A 19,412-nucleotide genomic window follows, 5' to 3' on the forward strand; every position below is an offset into this window, starting at 1 on the left:
GGCCGTGCCCTGAAAGCTGGAAAAACAGCAAAACCAACCCCCCAGTAAGAAATCATGCGGATTTAAGAAATGCAGGGCCCTGTTTTATAGAACAAGCAGAAGAACAAGAGGGTCTACAGGTTGCAGAGAGGGAAGGGGAGAAACCCTGCAAGCCAGCCTGCGAGTGGCAGCCCGCATCTCACAAAGCAGCCTGCTCTCAAAATTATTTCCCAAAGTTGCAGCAGTTCTGTCTGAACATTAACAGTTTTTTCTATCTGGATAGCAAAATATTCCCCAGTCAGTTATTGGTGAGAAAGGAAAGCTATTATTTTGAACAAAATTTATTTATAAAGCCTTGCTCTTGGTGAATCATAACTCGCAAAGACACAGCTCACAACTCACATGCCCTTCGGCCCCAGCTCGTGGATGAATGACAGCTGGCTTACTCCAATGAACTCCATCTGGGAAAGAGAAGAAGATTCACTCATCTTTCGTACTTCAAAATCCACAAAATATTTTGCTTCATCAAAGCAACTTGTCATAAACAGAACCTACAGCAGATCCTAAGCAGAAGTTACCCACCATCGCTTCTTCAAGAAGACCAAGTAGTTTGGTTGTGTTTCTTGTTTGTTTGCTTGTTTAAGTGTGCTTTAGAGAACACATCTCAAGCAAGCAGGACAACCAAGATTAAATGTGTCACGGGGACCCACCAGTATCCTCCCTCCTGGATCACTGGCTGAAACAAGGACTCAGGTTTGACCCTGTTTGGGTGTCTGTGTGATCTTGGCTAACTGCCTGAACTCCCTCCTTCCTCTAGTGACTCCCCACAAAAAGTCTGGAAGGGGAATGAGCACACATCCCCAGGGGTGGGAGCACCCTATTCCCTTTGCTTCCCCTACCCCATGGCCACACACCACACGGGGGTTCAGCCCCTGAACCCACGAGCATCCTCCAAGCCCATCGCAGCAGGTCGCTCCCACTCGGCGCTGTACACACGCCACAGCCCCAGCTGGCCCCAGGAGCCAAAAACCCACAGGAAAGCCACAGCAGGGCAGGAGGAGAGCAAGTTCAAGCGCACTCCCTGTGACTTCTGCAGGCCTGCACAGAGCTCCACAGCCGGCACAGCCTGAGGAAGCCATGTGCCGTGCTACCAGGGCCACCAGCAAAATCCCAAATTCAAGCAACTGGCCTCCTTGCACCTCCTCCTTCAGCAGAGATCGCAGCGGAACGTAATGACAACCAAAGCCGGTGAGAAAGCACAGAACGATTACATTCGCCTCCAAAAATAGGACACCAGGCGATTTTGACCAAGCAGGCTTTATCTTGGCACAGCGGGACATTCCTGACAGTCTGCTGGTTATTAGCCCTGGGCCCCATTAGCAGGGAGAAATGCCTGTCCCGGGTGTCCCGTGCAGGGCAGGGATTAGGCAGGAGCAGCCCTGCATGGCAGAGGCTTGTCTGCACCCAGGCACTTTTAATTTATTATGGCACAAAGTTGTCCAAGCGCAGAAAGTTGCTCAGGGCAGGGGCAGGGCAGGAGTTGCTCTCCCCTTTGGTCAGGCAGCAAGCCGGAGGGAACCCTCTCACCACGCATTTTGGCAACCAAGCCTGCTGGGACAGGAGCCCAGGACTCAACCCACGTTCCCAACTGCAGTCAGGACTTGAGGCAGCCTCGGGGCCAGCTTCAGGCCATGCCCCACAGCAGCTCAGGTGCCAGCACCTAAGGAAGAACTCTCCTCAAAGGTGGCCACTGTCACCTGCTCTTTGGCAAGCCAACCTCAGGGCCCTTCCTCATCAAAATCTGATTTTACACAGGAATTACACGGGCAGACCCATCAGTCTCAGAGAGATTTTCAAACACTAAGTATAACAAAGAGTATCAGTAAATTTGGGGCAAAAGTCTATCTTGCACTGACAGTGAGGCCAGCTTCGGCTCCCTTCCCAACACCGTAATTTTTGCCCCACAGAAGCAGCAGTAGGACAGAAGATCCTTCCTCCTCCTCATGCTCAGCTGCTCCTGGGACCTTCCCAATGGCCATGGAGAAGATCAAGACGTGTTGTTCTCCTCTGAGCAGCTCAAGGACATGACGTAACCTCTATTCAGTAGAGGTGAATTTAATGCCCTCATTTTTGGACGATCTGAGCCTGTTTTCAGAAAATTATTCCATGCTTTTACTACCAATGTTGCTATCACCGCTCTCACTACACAGCCTGGAAATGCACCAGGTGAGCCCTACAAATGTTTTAGCTGTTTCTGCAGTGACACTTGGAGCAGGATGGGGAGCATCTGAAAACCCAGCGTATCCTGCAAGCTCTTCTCAGAGGCCCCAAATGAAGTCTCAGGCCAGTTCTTTGCTCTGGATCACATTTTCATTTCTTCAGAAAATGGCTGACAATCCCTATCAGATGAAGCAGAAACCCAGACATCTCTCTCAGTGGCCACACAGAAGAAAATACCAGCACATGAATGTCAAAACCCTTTGAAAATGTTGGCTGCAACCAGAAGGCTGGCAGCAATTTGAGGAGCACTGCATGCACAGAACTACATGCCCTCGAAGAAAAAATAAAAACCATGAGGAAAAATTACTTGCAGAAACAAAACTACTACTACATAAAAATGAAAGAAAGATTGTCAGGCAGTGGCAGCAACCTGCTCTTCAGCCAAGGAGCCTTTGAAAAGGCTGTGACAGTGACAGGAGCCCATCAAACACGTTGATGAAGCAACGCCAATTAGGAATATTGGCTTGTAAAAAAAAAAAAAAAACACCATAAATAAATTCCACCAGCTAGAAAATGTCTCATTGCAGTGGAAAATACCTGATCGAATGATTTATTATTATTGCCGCATTAGCTATTTTTACTGTTACAGTGCCTTTCATCCGAGGTGCCTGTCATTCACAGAAAAACCGGGAGGGGAGCGCAGAGCAGCGAGGCGCTTTCATCTCCTTCACATCTGAATTCCTGTGCTGCCCAGCTGCCTCCCCAGGGAGCCGGCATCCTGCTCCGGTTTCAGAGCAATCTGCAGCAGAATATTTTAAGTATGAGATATGGGCCTAAAGAATGCAGTTTCAATGACATTGTTGTAGCAATAAAAACTAAAAAAAAAAAAAAAAAAAGAAACACAACAGGAAAACACCAGACAGGAGTGCTCAGCTGCAGAAAGACAAGCTGTGAAAGGTGAAGAACCAGCTGCAAGGTGCACGAGCCACGGTTTTAAACTGTCCCATTCCACCAGCAATGTCGAGCACGCATGATTTATGTAAGCAAAAATTTCACCGAGCACCCGCATTTCAGAAAGAATTCAGCAGCTCCACACTGTGTTTTCATTTCGATCCTTGTTTTTAATTTAGTGGGCTAAAAAACCCATAAGGAGTCGATTAGCAGCTGTGGCTAGCAATAAAATGAAGTTACACTGCTCTTCAGAATATTGTTCAGCAAAAGATGCCACCTATTTCTAATACAAAAAAATTGGCTTACGCTAAACCCAAACTTAAAAAAAAATTTAAATGTGCTTCAGTTCAAGTGCAATAACTAAAAACATCGAAGGATTGGGTGGGGACCTCTGCAATGGTCTGCAGATCAAAGTGCCATATCAGAGGCAAAACGGCAGCCACTCTCTCATATCCAAGTTGTTCTTACGTTGTACCACTTGCACTTAATAATGCAAAATGTTACAGACACACACACTCTGGTTCAACCAAATCTTATTTTTCATTTTGCGTGGGCATCTTTCCACTATTGCAGCTCATACAAAAAAAAAACGATGCAAACGTCCAAATAATAAAGATGGAATACAATCAAGCCCATGGGCCCTGTTTCCTAGTAGTTTTGGACTATATTCCCCAAATTTCTATTTCCCAGAAAAACTTGTGGACAATTAACACACTGAGATTCCCACGACATTAATTTTAATGGTAATTGTCTTGAAGCACATCAGCCCAGAAGGACTACAAAATGGTTTTGGAAAGGACTAGAAGACATGAGATTTAATCATAAGTCACATAGCCAAAAGGAAAACAAATTAAAATAATGAAAGGTAACAAAGTCTGGGTTCTGATCACAAAATACAGTGCATCTACCAATCTATTTGCGAACTCCACACAAAATGCACTGTTACAACAAATGCTGAGAAATTAAGGGATATGTGAGAAGGCTGTAAATTTTATCAGTCAGAGCTACCCAGTCAAAGCAAGCGACACTTGATGCGTCTCTAAAAGATGATGCTTCAGTAGGTTCTATTTCCACAGCCTGCAGGAGCATCACCGAGAAAGGCCAGAGGATGTACAACCTCGGCAATGTCATGTGGTCACTGTGGACCTGATCCTCAACCCACTGGGGACTTCAGGTCTGCAAAACCATTACAAGCTCAACTTGCAGGCATGACTCTCCCAGTGCAGGGCACGTCCTCGAGACAGTGTATGAAGTGGTGATCCTTTCACTGACAAATAATAAATTAACCACAAATGCAAAATAAAAGAAATAAAAAAGCAAAATAATCAAATTGTGCAGGTCAGATATAAAATCATCTCCGAGGAGATGCGATTGACCCAAGCAGGCTCTTCACAGGGACCAAGGGTTACACATCAGGCAGGTCGCAGCTTGCCATTGCAACTCCATGCCTGACTTCACGAAGAATTTAGGATTTTAAAAAACACCTCGGCACATGGATTTGATGAGAAGAGCACACGCAGGAGTCAAGACACGCTCCAAGATCAAGACAGTTACAGCATTTGTCAGCATCCACGCAAAAGACTCCTCAACCACAGGGACAGCAAAGCCCTCACTTTGTTCTAAGGAGGACAAATGCAGTTCCAAGGAAAACGACAGAAATCTTCGCTTTAGTCTCTAGTCTGACAGTAGTGGGGGTTGTTTTGGTGTTGTGGGTTTTTTTTGTGTGTGTGGTTTTTTTTTGTTTGGTTGTTTTTTTGAAAGAAATCTTTTTCTCCCTGCGCTTTCTTCCAGCATTGCCTGCAGGACCCGCTGCACTTAGCAACGCTGCCACCATTAGCAGCAAAGTCCTCACTGAATGCTTCACTGCAGCCAAATCCAATGAAAGCCAACAATAAACTGAGATTTTATGTGCGAAGTGACATCTGGCTCTGGGAGCTGGGGACAGAAGGGTGATTCAGCTCAGGAGGAGGGGAGCACCCCACAGCTGCCCGGGGAAGGCAGGATGGCTCATCTCCTCACCCAGCCCCCACCACAGCAGCCTGCCCCAAACCACAGCCTGGTCAAAAGGTCACCCACCTTCTTACATGAGCAGAAATTCTCCAAAGTATTTGAAAAAAGCAACACCTGCCTAAGAGTGACAAGACAGATCTGCACTGTAAAAGAACTCTCCCCCGCTTTGCATATGCTACTGATCAAAATTGCCAAGTTATCCCAGTCTTGCCTTTAGAACAAAAGATGACTCTTTTCCACGTGCAGACTAACGCAGCTCTTGACTGCGTTGGACTTCAGCTCCACAGCCTGCCCCCAAAAGCAGCACTCCGTAAGGAACACAGTTCCCTCGGCCTGAGTCTGTAGATTTCCTGCAACCCAAAGCACGATGGCCAACCCTGGATGAGCACTTTGCCCCATCTAACCATCAGTGCTCAACACGCTGAGCTCTGCAATAAGAGCACACACAGCTTTCAGGCAAGACATCCAGCTACAAGATGTCCAACATCTCCACGCAACCAAAATCCTGCAAAAGAGCGGAATACCTACCAAGCAACAACAAAAGCCAAAGAGAGGAACTGGTTGCTACAGATACCCAAAGTACAGTCTATATTTCTGGCTTGTTCGAAAACCAAGTGTTCCCAAGTTATCACCCCTTGTTCAGAAACGTCACTAAGCTCTGCAGCTTCTCAATACATGCTTCAGGTTTTGCTGATAATACAGAAGATGGAGTAACACAATCATTATGCAGCCAAGAAAAGTGGAAATAAATTATCATCCCAGGGAAATGTTACAGCTGTGGCTGACAGGTGAGGACTATTGAAGAAACATTAAAGGGTGGCTTTCAAAGGAAACGTTTTTGCTTAAAATAGGCCTGAAGTTGGATTTGACATGTCTCCTCATTTCAAAGAGACCATCAACTTGGGGAAATAAGTCAATTACCATCTAATTTTGGAAGCGACAAAATACCCGCAGAGGTAAATGGCTATTACTCATGCAAACTCAGTGTCACTGATGTCCACTGAAACAGCACAGAACAGGAACCTGAGACAAATTTGCACCCAGGACCACGCACAAAGCCCAAACTGAAGGAGCCATTACAAACATGGTTAGGACTCCAATTGTTTCAGTATCTAAAACTTCAACTTACCGTCTTAAACTCTCCAGAATTAAGCAGAAACCCACTACATCATACATGTAACAATCAGCATTCTGGACTGGACTACCCTGAGGAGGTTATCACTGTGCTATAACAGTGACCTCCAAGACTGAGCCATTCACTCTCTTGCTTTGGTTTTAATAATATTACACCCACGGTGGGAAAATCAGCTAAGCCAAACTGCTTGCAAAATGGCTGTAAAATGTTTCTTATATAAGCTGCATGTCTTCTTCCAGTCAGTTCAACATTTGTAAAGCAAATATTCTTTAGGCTTCTCAGCAAACTACTTGCTACTTACTGTTCCATGGTAGTTCCTGTACATCGGCATTTTTAAGATCTTTGTCAAGTAGTCTTCCAGCTGTTTCTACAATTAAAACATTGAAACTTTAGGTAAGATGCAGGAATTTTCAAGAAAAAAACCTCACACAATCCAACTTTAGGCATTAGGAAGCAATTCAGACACACTTTTCAGCTTGAATGGATAAATACATACATTATTATGTGCTCATGGAACATTATAGCTCAGCAGAATAAACAGTTTGATCACGTTGTTTACTGTTCACAGGTCTGTGTTTGTACCTTCCACCAGCAGACCTGTTCCTTGGCACTGTCACTTTAGAGGTCAACTTTCCTGACTGAGCCCAAGTTTCAGAACCGTTTTAAATACAAAAGACAGTCCCTGCTGTTTCTGACTCACACAAATTAGCTTCGTGAGAAAAACACAGCCTCGGACACAACCGAGAGAACCTGTTTAACCAATACACCACGTTCACGGGGTGAGGAGCACAGTGACCATGTCACCCTGTCCCAAAGCCATGGAGAGGGCAGTGGCTGGGCCACCGGTCACCAGAGAGCCTGTCCTCCCCAGCCAGGAGGGGAGGAGAAACCATTACAGGAGGGATAATCTCCTCCTGTCCTCACAGTAAACTGGGCAAAGAAGAGACTAAGGTGTTTGGGCATGGGAAACTGGGCAGAGTCCTACAGGACACAAAACAAACTGAAAAGAAACAAATGTCATCGGGACCTTCGTCCTTCTCCGTGTTAACATCACAGCACTGAGCTACCCAGGTGGGCAGTGGGGGTGTACATGCCCATGGTGAAAGCTGTGGGATTCACACAAAGAAGTCAAGGAGGGGGGAAACAAAAAAAAAAAAAAAAAGAGAGAAAAAGATCTAGAAAACATTTGTCTTCCTCCTTTAAACAACGTTTCTCTCCTGAAACTTCCCACACAGCAGCAAAGCCATGCACAGCAGGGAGGGTTTTCCACGCTGCACAGCCACAAGACACAACCTTTTAGGACTTGAGGCCTCAGCAGCAGAATGCCCAAGGAAGGAGTAAACAGCAGAAGGAGATAAGCACAGGGTGAACAAACATGGGTTTTTACAGACTTTTTTTTTTTTTTTTTTGCAAGCAGCAAATCTGCAATGAAGAGGTAGGAAGACATCCACCCTCTTCATAGAAGGGCCCATCTGTTAACATCTGATGAAGTTACACACAACACGTGTGCCTTGGCTAAAATTATCCACTTCAGCATCAAGAGCCTGACTGTCATCTCCTTTTTCAGAGGGGGACAGGACTGAAATCTCTCAGGTTTTGATGACCATGGGGCTGCCTCCATCACACAAGTTGACTCTAAAGTGCCTCTTCTATCTTTAAATAGGAGCAGGTAGGAAGAAGGGAACCACCATTCTTGGCATCGTTGTTTTCTTCAAATGCAGAGGAAGACTCTGACAGTATGAACCCCCGGAGCAGCATCCTCCTCTTTGCACGGAGGAGAATCTGGCTTAAAGCTGGACTTGTCAATGCCTAAGTCTGTCAAGCAAAAGACTGCAGAGGTAATCAAACAAGGGCTCTGATAGCGTGTGGCTTTGCAAGCAACCTGCCTGACACCTCTGCACCCGAGAAGCACCACCACCCCTCCCTGAGCATCCCTCTGGCCCCCGCACACCGAGCCGGGCGCTCACCCTTCTGCTGGAGAAGTGCTCTTCCCGCACCGTGCTCTCCGCCGTGTGCGGCAGGCTCGGCATCTGCCTCGGTTCTCCCCTTTTGATGGATTGTCTTCTCACCGTGTGACTGAAAAGAAAAAAAAAAAAAAAAACACAACAAACCCCAACGTCAAGCCAGAGCACTGGGAGTGTGTGCGTGCCTTGATACGTAACCCTTCTTCTGCAGTGCTTTTAGTTTTCCTATCCAAGCTCTTAAAAACTGAGATGGGTGGGCAGGAAAGCAAAAAAAGGCAAGCGTGGATGCATTTAAGAAGTCAGTGTGCTCCAACTGGCTCACAAACAAAAACACAACACAGAAATATCAGAGTTTGATTTTTGAGGGTCCCCTTTTGCCCTTATAAGGAAAGGGAGCCTAAATCCTATTCTCAAGGAATTATGCTCCCCCAGCCCTTAACCCTTCATAATTTCACCCTTCCTAACATCATCTCCCCACGCTTCTCCACATCAGGAGGCTCTTGCTGACCTACACCACTTCTCCCTTATACTCCCAGTCACCCCGAGCACCAAGGCCAGCCTGGGCAGGACTCACCACCCATGCCAGGGGCCCCCATACCTCCCACATCCAGCCCATGCTGCCAGAAAGCCACAGTGCACCAACAATTTCCATTAACATTAACACAACCCTTCCCCGAGTTCAAGGCAAATTCAGATCAAAAGCTGATGATCTGGGACCCAACATGCTTTCTGTGTCAGCAGAGATATGCTTGCACCACTTAATTATAGCTGCTAAATATGTAAAGATTAAATATTTTAATTATAGCTGCTAAATATTTGTAGAGACTGAATTCTTCCACCCTCTCCTCCTTACAGCAAAGTAAATGGGATTGGTGAAGCCAGACTGATACGCTATTAAAAGAGAAAAGAAGATCCCATCTTCCCAAATCCCACCGCGTCCGCAGGGCTGCCCACTCACCTCCTGGTAGGGATAGGGATGCGCACGAAGGCTTTGTACCTCAGCAGCTCCCTGTGAAACTCCTGGAAGTGCTTGAACTTCCTTTTCACCTGCCAGGTGAACTCTCCATGGGTCAGCTCGATGGTGTAAACGTTGGGGCTTGGTACCTGCAGAGAAGAACACCACCACAAGAGATGCAGCTCTGAAATAAGTCATTGCCACACAGCTGCTCATCTAATTTTACTTAAGGATAATTCTGTCTCACAATTTCTTGTTCTGCTTTATTACATTTTATAAACATACAGGTAACCTTCTCTCAAGCGTTTTCTAAGACACAGGCACTCCTACTTCCTCAGCAGCCCATCAACAAGCACACACAAAATTAACCCGCAAAGAGCATTTTAATACAGTTCTAAGGAAATTAAATGAAATTTCTGGAAGTTCTGACCTTCCTTGTGGAAGTAAAGCGTTCAACTTCCAACACACGCACTCGAACAGGACATCCCGTGAGGTACGTCTGTGTGCCCGGCTCTTTGAACCCATGGGTGTGATAGATGGCAGAGAAGGGAATGCACACTGCAAGGACCACAAATCCCATTAGTTCAACAGCCTTGTAACAATCAATGAGGGCATGAAAGCCAGCAGATGGTTGCAATACTCTAACATGGGAGCATTTACACAGCAGCATTAATTCCACTAAAATATACCAGATTTTATTTAAGGGAGCTTAAAGACAAGTTTTTACAGAAGGGACTTGACTTGAAAAGCTGAAGCGCTAAGAGTAATGCCTCCTGGTCCTAAATCAGGGTGAATGGCTGGGCTTGGTAAAATCACTGAGGTTGTACCCTCTCTGCCAACAGACTATTGGTTACTAAATCCAGGCAGCGCACGGGGTGGGAAGATACAGGTGTCAACTCACCGGTGCCTTTTGGGTCATTTAGCACCTCTGAGTCAACCTCCTCCCCCTCGAAGTGGAGCTCCCTGGTGTCCAGGCTCTCGATGATGTTGCTCATGTCTGCAGCGATCTTCTTCAGCGTCGACGTAGCTGCATGGCGTTCTGCTGTCAGCGACATCTCAGGGACCTGCGCACCGGCGCCACGGGGGGCTGGGGAGGAGGAAGGAGAGGGGCTGTCATCACCCCCTCTGCAACACCTTAGCACAGGGGGGGCTGAGGGAAAACCCTGGCAGCATGTGGCCCCCGTCTTCCCTCGCCCACATCCACCCCAACTGTCCCTGCTGCAAAACACCCAGCCCCGCAGCTACAAGAAACCACTGCCCAGAGCAAGGGGAGCAGTGAAAAAGCACAGGTGGCTTCAGGCTACAAGAAAACATTTCCCTCCATGCCAGTGACCACAGGACTCATACATTCCACTTGTACTTTAAAATGGAAAATACATAATATTTAACTTTCCAGATACAAAAACCTGCAGGGGGTTGGTTGTGGCTTAGGAGTACCTTCACATATTGATTTCAAAGGAAAGCAAAGAAGCTTCTGTATCAGCTCGCCTGAACGTCTCAGCTAGCTCTGTAATAATGACAATGCACCAGAAAAAGCACAAGTTATATTAATCCCTGGCCAGATCCTAGACTTAATTCTCACAACACTGGATTTCCTGGGTTAGGCTGCACAGAGGAAAAGCTCACTCAGAAAATCAGTAGGCAGTTTTTTTTAAGTATTCTTCCTTTAATTGAACCAGTGATATAAACTCCTGGCATTATTAAGATTTCCTTCATTTCTATGCAACTTACACAATTGCCTGTGGTATGTGCAGCTCTCGTGCTCTCCCACAGCTCCATCCTCTCAGCAGGCTCAAAAAAAAATCACAGCCACGAGGGCTCCTGTCTGGGGTGCAGAGTGGGGACCCCAATGCCCGCAGAAAGCCTGGGAGCAACACGGCTGGATGCTGCCCCTCACCCCTCCAACAGCTCCCCAGGGAGCTCGCACCCCTTCTACAGCCCAGGTGGCTGCAGGGGACCAGCCCCCTGCCCCTTGGCGATGGGGACGGCGGGCAGTGGGGAGGCTGGTGCCTGCTCAGTGGCACTTGGAGATGTTGGGAGACTGATGCCTATGCCACTTCCCACCTTTATTCCCACTCTCCCCTGCCAGGAACCTGAGTCAGGACAAAAATGTTGAAGGAAGAGGAGAAAAAATGAGGGGGGGGGGAAAAAAAAAAAGTTATGAAGCATGTTCACTCAGATTGGCGCAAGCTTTCAGCTCTTGTATTTGCAAAGCTGCTTCTTCCTCTTCTTCCAGGGTCTGCAACTCGCCACGGGGCTGCAGACCTGGCTGCTGGTCCCTGCACGCAGCTAACTACAGCTCCTGGGCATCTCTGTGATAAAAAGGCTCTTCAATCTTTGTTCTGCTCTGTAATAAGTCACAGCTTGATAGCTACGCTGAAAAACTATGGACAGGACAAACTGGCAACGTTTTACAGAAGCCAATACAAGGACGTCCATTTATACTCATGGAAACTCTTACATTGTGTGAAAGAATGATTAACAAAAAAAAAAAAAAAGAAAAAAGTGCAACATTTCTGATGTTAAATTCTGCAAAGAACACTGTGCAATTATTCTTGAGTGAGCTCCATAGAAAGAGCTGGATATGCCGTAATTTGGAAATAATTTAACATTTTAATACTTCATGTGTTTAGCTGCTTTTGAAAGAACATTCTTTATTATCATTGCCTCTTGAAATAAGTACATAATTTTATTACTACATAAGGCTGATATCATGTAAGCCCAAAAACATGCTAAAATCAGCTGCCTTCAGAAAAAAAAATATATATATTTGCACACAGACTTGAATCAAGAAAAACTGAGTCAATCTCTTCTACCAAAGTAAAGGCAAAATCAACAGCTTCATTTTGGGAATGAGGGTCTTGGTGGCTCTGCCACTTCAGGCTCTAGGACCAGACTGGGGGCTCCCTGGGTTAGCACGTCACTTCGAGATCCACCTGAATAATTCAAACGCAAACCCACACATGTATACTCCTGGGTACCTCATTCCCCTTCTGTCTGGGGAGGGCGAAAAAGGAATTTCCCTTCATCGTCACAGATGGAAATATGCTGAAAAGTGGGAGGATGAAGCCCCTGGCACTACCCACCGCCCTGCCCAGCTGGCACAGCCTCGCTGCAGCCGCAATCCGGCACCGGCCCCCGGCTGGAGGAAAGGCCCGTTCTCACCAGCAGAAAATTTACACTTTATCTATTACTAACAACATACTACGGGGGACTTGAATTACTCTGAGATCATAAGGTACTTTTTTGGTTTCTTCCAGCAGTGAAGTCATTCCACCAGATATACACTGGCTTCAGATGTTTGCCTTTCCCCCTAGAAAACAGACATAGATAAATAGTATTCCCAGGAAGGAGGCTGCACTATCAGGCTTTCCCAAATAACCCAGGGGGCTGAAGGAGGGCCCAGAGCTGCCCCACACAAGGCAGCAGCGCTTCCCCTCTCTGCACTGACACGTACAATAAAATCCTATTTCATTTCCCACTCAGCACTCCTCGCAAAGAATTTTCTTGGCCATCTCTATCTGGAAATAAAGCAGCATGTTGCTTTGTATTTATGCTGTCTCTATTCACACTTAGAAACAAAATGCAGTTTATTTGGGGTGGTGGTGGTGTGGTGTTTGTGTGTAGGGTGTTTTTTTTTTTTGTTTTGTTGGGGTTGTTTCTTGTTTTTTTTTGTTTGTTTGTTTGGTTTTTTTTTTTTTTTTTTTTTTTTTTTTAGTCTGAAGAGATGCTCTTCCTTCATGGAAACTTAATGCACTTTCCAAAACAAGAGGTTTGCACAGTCAAAAAGGATACAAGCCCAAACACCCTTAGTACATGCCGTGCCAGCAATTACACTTGCAAGAAATCAGCAGATAAATACCACATTAACAGGGCTGGAGGAAGAGCACGCGGTCAGGAGCCAACACAGAAAGGGTATGCACCCTCCCTCCTCCTCCTCCTCCCCACCGTGGCAGGTACAGCTGGGCTCCTCTTGTCAGATTAATTGATGCGCTCGGTTAATGGATAAACAATTAACCAGTGTATGCAATGACTATCTGCTAAGGACCACAGCAGGGCTGCATAACTCAGGATTTCTTTTTTTTTTTTTTTTTTTTTTTTTAAAGCTAAAGCTGTTTTCACATCTGGCACAGACAAGTCCTGGGATAAAGCAGAGTCCAAACTCAGTCGGAGCCAAGTCAGTCCCAGCAGCAAGATTCCCCACATTGAGATTAGAGCCAGATTAAGGATTTGAGAGGGAAAATCTGACTTCCCTACAGCCCTGTCAGAAGCCCCATGGACCTGGCAAGCCCAGCCCCAGGCAGGCTGGGAGGGCAACACCGGGATCAGCTGGAAAGACTGGACATCCCACCTCCCTCTGAGAGCTTCTGCAAATTGCTTTACATGGTAAGAGCTATTTAACCTCTCGGCCAGCGTTTCCATGCGGACACTGTCTGCATTCCCACAGGCAGGCTGAGGTAGCGCCCGGGTTAATCTGCAACAGGCTGGGTACAAACACGTGCCAAGCACGGTTATTCAGCAGCAAGACAGAAGGGCTCCATCTCCATCAAGAAGGCCCTGTCTATCTAGTGCCACTCACTGCTTGCACTAATGATGGGCTAGGGAATGGGTTTATTAAATACACTGATATTGTCAGCTTTGGAGGCTGCAATTATGTGAAGGACAGAGGGAACTCAAACCCATAGTGGCAAACTGCAGGAGGGTGGAAATAAGAGGATGAAATTTTTTCAGAAGTAGTGCTACGTTTCAGTATTTGGCATCCAGGATAGCAATTAGGCAGCAGTTTGTTAAAAAGGGAAAAAAAAAAAAAAAAAAAAAACCAAAAAAACAGAGGAGGGAAAGGAAAACAAGAATAGAGACCAAGGCGTTCAGTGAGTCAAGAACCAGCAACATGAACAAAGGCAAAAGCTGTGCCAAGATGCACAAAGAGGGCTACTGCCTGCAAGCCAAAAAGGAAGACAGGGTGGGAAGAGTCATATCTAAAGTGCTTGGCCTGTGCGAGAACAGTGTCAGGACTGAGAGGAAGGAGAGACTTGGAGGAAACGTGACAGCAGTCTGCAAGCCTGTACAAGTCTCCTGTGACAGACAAGAGAGAACTGCCCTGAATTGTAGGTTTAAAGCAGAGGCTAGGGAAGAAAACCCTGTCTGATGGCGTGGGACCGCCCAGGAAGGGTTTGCAGAGTCCCTCGGGCTGGAGGTCTGTAAGGGCAGGCTGTCCTTCCTGACCTTCCCAGGGCAGGGGAGGAGGAACGGCCGCCCCAGCTGCCCCCCACCCCCCGAGACCCCAGCACCCCACGTATCCAAAACTGCCGCCCCGGCAGCCGGGAGCTGGCCCAGCCACCTGCATATTGACAGAGGGACCGTGCAGCTCCGGCTTCATCCATCTCAAAGTCTACCCTGGCGAAAGCAGCAAGGAGGAAAAACCACTGAAAAAAAGTCAGCAGTAAAGGAAAACTTTGGAAAGAATGAACAAACAAGGAAAAAAAGGGGAGATGGTAAAAAACTGAAAGAGAAAAAACATGCTCAAAACCCCACAAACACTGCTGAGACCACCTTTGTCCAGCCCAGTGTTCAGATTATTTCCTCTTCCAAGCACATTTTAAGATCTCTGCCATTCACTGGGCTGTCCCCATAGCAGGCAAGCCCCAAACCTCTTGAACTAGCAAAATACATAATTTGAAATAGTGACTGCACCAAGAATCAAGATTTCAACTACAGGAACAATGACGATAGAAATAAAAATAAACCATGTTAATCCCTGCACCCTTGCGAATGTATTGCAAAACCCTAGCTCAATCCTGTAACTTTGCAAACCTGATATCTATTTTTATTATTTGCCATTTTGGTTATGCTTTAACCCCAAGTTATTACTTAAGGGATCATGTGACAATCTCAGCCTTCACTGGAGAAACTGTTTTTCTACTTGTTGCACAGGACAACAAAAGCACAGCTCTAAAGGCATGGAAACTGGAAAGCAGAAAACACATATCTTAGTAAATATTCATGAACAGTTCTGTGCTTTGAAGACATTCAGGTCCTGATGTGAAAATGTATGCACAGCTGGTAATAGCACAGACTATCTAAAATTTGGTCAGCCGAAGTTTTTTCTCTTACACATATCATGGCAGATCTCCAACAAACTCAGATAATCTGCTCCCTAACAAGGTTAGGATGCCGACAAGCACCACGCAGAGCTCTGAAACGGAGAAAGCCTTCATTTGGGAAAAAGGGGAGGAGGGAAGATAAAATACATAAAGTAAAACCAGGCATTTCCTGCTAGTGCCTTCCAGGGATTGATGCTCTACATCAACTCCCATCCTCACGGCGAGAAACACTATAATCCCTGAAAATTACCCTCATTCAGTTCTCACGACATCTCTCCCAGTACAGTGACCTTTTGGCAAGGGCTGTGACAAGCGACCTCTGTTCCCATACTTGGCTTTGTCCCCCAGCCAGCGCTGGTGGTGGGACCCACGCAAGCCGCCCCGGCTGCACGGAGCAGCACAGACGGGCTCGGGCTAAAACAGGGCCATGAGATGGGCTCAGTGAAAAGAAAAAACAAAACAAAACCCAAATGACTTGAGCCATGAATTTCCTCTCTCCCCCTGCCGCTGCCAGGAGCCTGGGTGCCACAAAAGCACCGAGAGCCCGGATGAGATGCCAAGGAAATCCTACGCACGATGCCCTCAGTAACTACTTGCCCTGCCCGGTGGTGATGAATCTTTTCCACGCAAATATTTCCTAATTCATCACATGTTAAACCTAAAACTAGCTTTGGAGCAGCCCTCCGTGGAGAAATACCCTTGTCTGACAAGAGCCCCTTCTGAGGAGTTAACGTGCATCCCCCAGGAGGAGCGGGGCTCATCACCACCCCCAGATTTACACCCTGGCACACCGTCCTTCCACAGCCCTTGGCAGGGGTCAGACCTCCACTGAGCAGCCGGGAAGTGTCCCCCACGCTCAGGGTCTCTGCCACCACCTGCAAAGAGGGTCTTGCTTTTCCAGCCCAGGAAAACCACATACCCATATGGATCAAAAAGACACGCACTGATTTTATTTTTCAGTATACCTTCCCCTACTAGTTAATTTAAATCCAAGGGCCCCTGTAGGTAGCACATTACATTCCTTAAGTATAAAATTAAAAGACAAGGGGGTTCAAAAATGCTCAGCATGACTTAACCTTGCTCTTAAATTCACTACATGGAAGCCATTTAGCCAGACAAGCGAGCGGCCAGCATGGCACATGGAGACAGCTCCTGAAAATCTGCCCTTATCGATGCTCGCAGCACAAAAGGATTAAGGTTTATTTTTTAAAACACACAAAACAACCCTTGAATAAGAGCCAAAGCATTGCTCCCACCCTGGAAAGATTTGAAGCTGGAAAAGAACTGAAATACAAAACCAAATCAACAATAAACATCGTGTTCAGACATCATCCTGACCTAAATTTCTTACCTTTGGCCCAATCCTGATAAAACCAAAATATTTTAAAATGCTGTTTCCAAAACAATTATTCTCAAAGTTCCTACATTTAACAGCAATACCTCTAAAAGCAGGAACCAATTAGTGCTTCCCACTTTAATGACTGCAGCACACTTCCCTGGTTCTGCTTTATTGATTTCCATAATCTTTTCTAACTGTGGCTCACAGCCAAGCCACCGGCCTGCCCGGAGGAAAAGCTAAAAGCCAGGGGAATCCACACAGCCTGCCTGCAACAGGGGACGAGATGCTTCAAGACTGGGATTGCCTGGAGACAACAGGCAAATCTAGAGGAGTCCCTGCTGTGTTATCCATACCGGGGCAGAGCCCCTTCTGTGTCTGTAGTGGGGTCTGCAGCATCTGTCCCCACAGAGAAGAAAATGGGGGGGGGGGGAGTCAAGGGAAACAATGAGGTAAAGCACTGGTCATCACAGCAGGCAGTGCCGTCACTGCGTGGTGACTAACCCCCCCTTGCAGTCAGAAGCCCTCTCCGTGCTGTGTTTATTCCCTACACCCAGGACCAGCCTAAGCGTCAGGCACCTCCCAAGGACTCGTTTTATTTGCTTTACAGAACAGTAAAACATAAATATCCACCGATGAGCAGCGGCCGCTGATCTCACACGGACATGCTGGGTGTTCTGGCTCCCTCTGCCCACCAGCACACCCCAAGAACTGCTTGCTGCAGGAAGCACAGCCTCTCCCGGAAAGCTGACTGTTAGGTATTTATCAGCGATTAATGACAGCCCTTCACATAATTAATCATCGCTGTGGTTTGGATTCCTCGGGCACGGATGAGGGCGTGTAAGCACAGTGCTCACACCTCGTGCCGTGCCTCCTCTGTGCTCAGCCCCTGGAGCACCGTGAACCCTCCACTCTCCGATGTGATCACAGCACACGTTCTGCACCCCTAAACTCAGGAGCACTGCTTATAACACCCTTAAAAGCTGGGACAGGGGATGCCCAGGGCCTCCAGCACCCGGTCATTTTCCCCCAGAGACCCACTAGCACTGTAGCAGCAGAGGGACAAAGAGAATTGGGTGACAACACCTTGGGTACCAGCAGCACATCAGCATCCCCAAACACCACCACAGAGATGGGACAGGGCACGGCCACGGGAGTCCTGGGCTGAAGGAAGAGAGCAGCTGGAAAAAGGACCAGCTTGCAACAGCACAAACAGTAGGAAGGCCAAAGGATTCAGCACTTCAGAGCGCTGACAGACACACAGAGCTTGGCACGAGGCAGAGACCATGAAAGCTTTATTTAAAATTCTAAAAGCAAAGAGCTTGTCAGGGTCAGAGCGTGATGCAAAGAACTCTTGGCGTAACAATCTCCACAACAACCAGAGGTGACAAGGACCACAGTGGTGTTCGCAGGATGGAAAGCATGGCTGCCACTCATATATAGTTGAGCACGTCATATAAATACAGGACATATTTTCATGATCTAACCGTATAGATGTCTACATGGCTGATATCCATACATCACTCAATGCTATTCCGGTATCTCCTGGTGCTGCATCTGCTCCAGCGACTGCCACCTGCCAAACCACATTCCCGCAGGGAATTTCAGCGGCTCGGGGCCGAGCGGGCGTGCTGGAAGGCAGCCCAGCACCTCCATCCCACGGCCGGGTTAGGTGGCAGCTGATAAAATGCAAACATAGATCTTCGCATAACTCCCTGCAGCCAAGCTAAATCCGGGGAAAGCGCTGCAGCCCAGGCACGGGCAGGGATTGGGGTGACGGCAGCAGCATCCCCCAGGCATCGCTCTCCAGCCCTGCTCCAGGCTCTAGATCAAGGCAGAGAGCACAGGTACACATCAGGAGGTCACTGCCCCTGCTCCAGCTGCAACCCTGCTGCTTATTGCAAAGTTGCCATTAAGTGGGAACACGATTTGTCTTTTCTCCTCCTGCTGTCAAAAACCACATGCAAAAGCACATGAAGGTGCTAACTTTTTGTTGACCCTTTACATGGCTTGCTCAAAGAAATGAGGATTTTCTGCGGGTATCACAGCGATGAAGAGTACCAGATTGAGACCATGTATTTTTGCAAATAGTTTATTGCTTTAATAAAATGCCGTCTCCTTTGTCTAGAATTTTTTTGTTTGCTTGTTTTAATGGGACTCCTCTAATCATTTTCACTGGAAAAAAGTCAGCATGAGCAGAAGGTCAGGATGGTGGCACCTCATTGCAGGACTCTGAGCACTCCCATGCAAGCACCAGCCAAGCCCAGCTCCCTCCTCCACCTGGGGGGTTCAAGGTACAGGCTCATCTCCCAGGGCACCACCAGCTTCAAGGACAACCACTGCAGGGTGACCACCACTGAGGTTTTGTTTGCCCACCCACCCACCCAGGCAGCCCCCGGGGCCGCGCAGGCATTTGAATGGTCCCGTGCTGAGCGTCAACCTCTGCCAAGCTGCTTGCTGACTGCGTGCGCAGCGTGTCAGGGATGTGCTCTGGTAAAGCCAAAGCATGGGATGAACATCAGGTTCATGGGAGCAGGAGGAGCTGGGGCATCTTGGGGACACCATGTACCTCCAGCCACCCCAGCAAGGGTATGTCACAGCCCCTCTCAGCACCTCAAACAGCACCCCGCTGCCTCCCCATCCCAAATAGGACCCTGCACCACCCGAAGAGCACTGTCAGCCACTGTCCCTGCCTGAGACAGGAACAACTGGACCCACCAGTGCAAAGCCCCATGGCATGGTACAGCCACACACATCC

At 47.4% G+C, this 19,412-nt stretch overlaps 1 protein-coding gene across 5 annotated transcripts in view; it reads right to left on the reverse strand.

Moving 5' to 3' along the window:
- The window catches only part of PLD1 (phospholipase D1), an 80,255-nt gene that overhangs the window by 39,580 nt on the left and 21,263 nt on the right, over positions 1–19,412 (reverse strand). For all 5 annotated transcript variants that reach the window (XM_032981952.2, XM_032981924.2, XM_032981946.2 and 2 more), the window contains exons 2-7: positions 10,116–10,301; positions 9,645–9,772; positions 9,218–9,363; positions 8,263–8,371; positions 6,597–6,662; positions 382–440 (exon numbers count right to left, since the gene is read on the reverse strand). In XM_032981952.2, coding sequence (XP_032837843.1) covers positions 382–440; positions 6,597–6,662; positions 8,263–8,371; positions 9,218–9,363; positions 9,645–9,772; positions 10,116–10,301 — 694 coding nt within the window. The remainder of the gene's footprint in view (positions 1–381; positions 441–6,596; positions 6,663–8,262; positions 8,372–9,217; positions 9,364–9,644; positions 9,773–10,115; positions 10,302–19,412) is intronic.

This window comes from Tyto alba, unplaced genomic scaffold (genome assembly GCF_018691265.1).
Source record: "Tyto alba isolate M040663 unplaced genomic scaffold, T.alba_DEE_v4.0 Super-Scaffold_10, whole genome shotgun sequence".
In the NCBI taxonomy this organism is placed as follows: domain Eukaryota; kingdom Metazoa; phylum Chordata; class Aves; order Strigiformes; family Tytonidae; genus Tyto; species Tyto alba.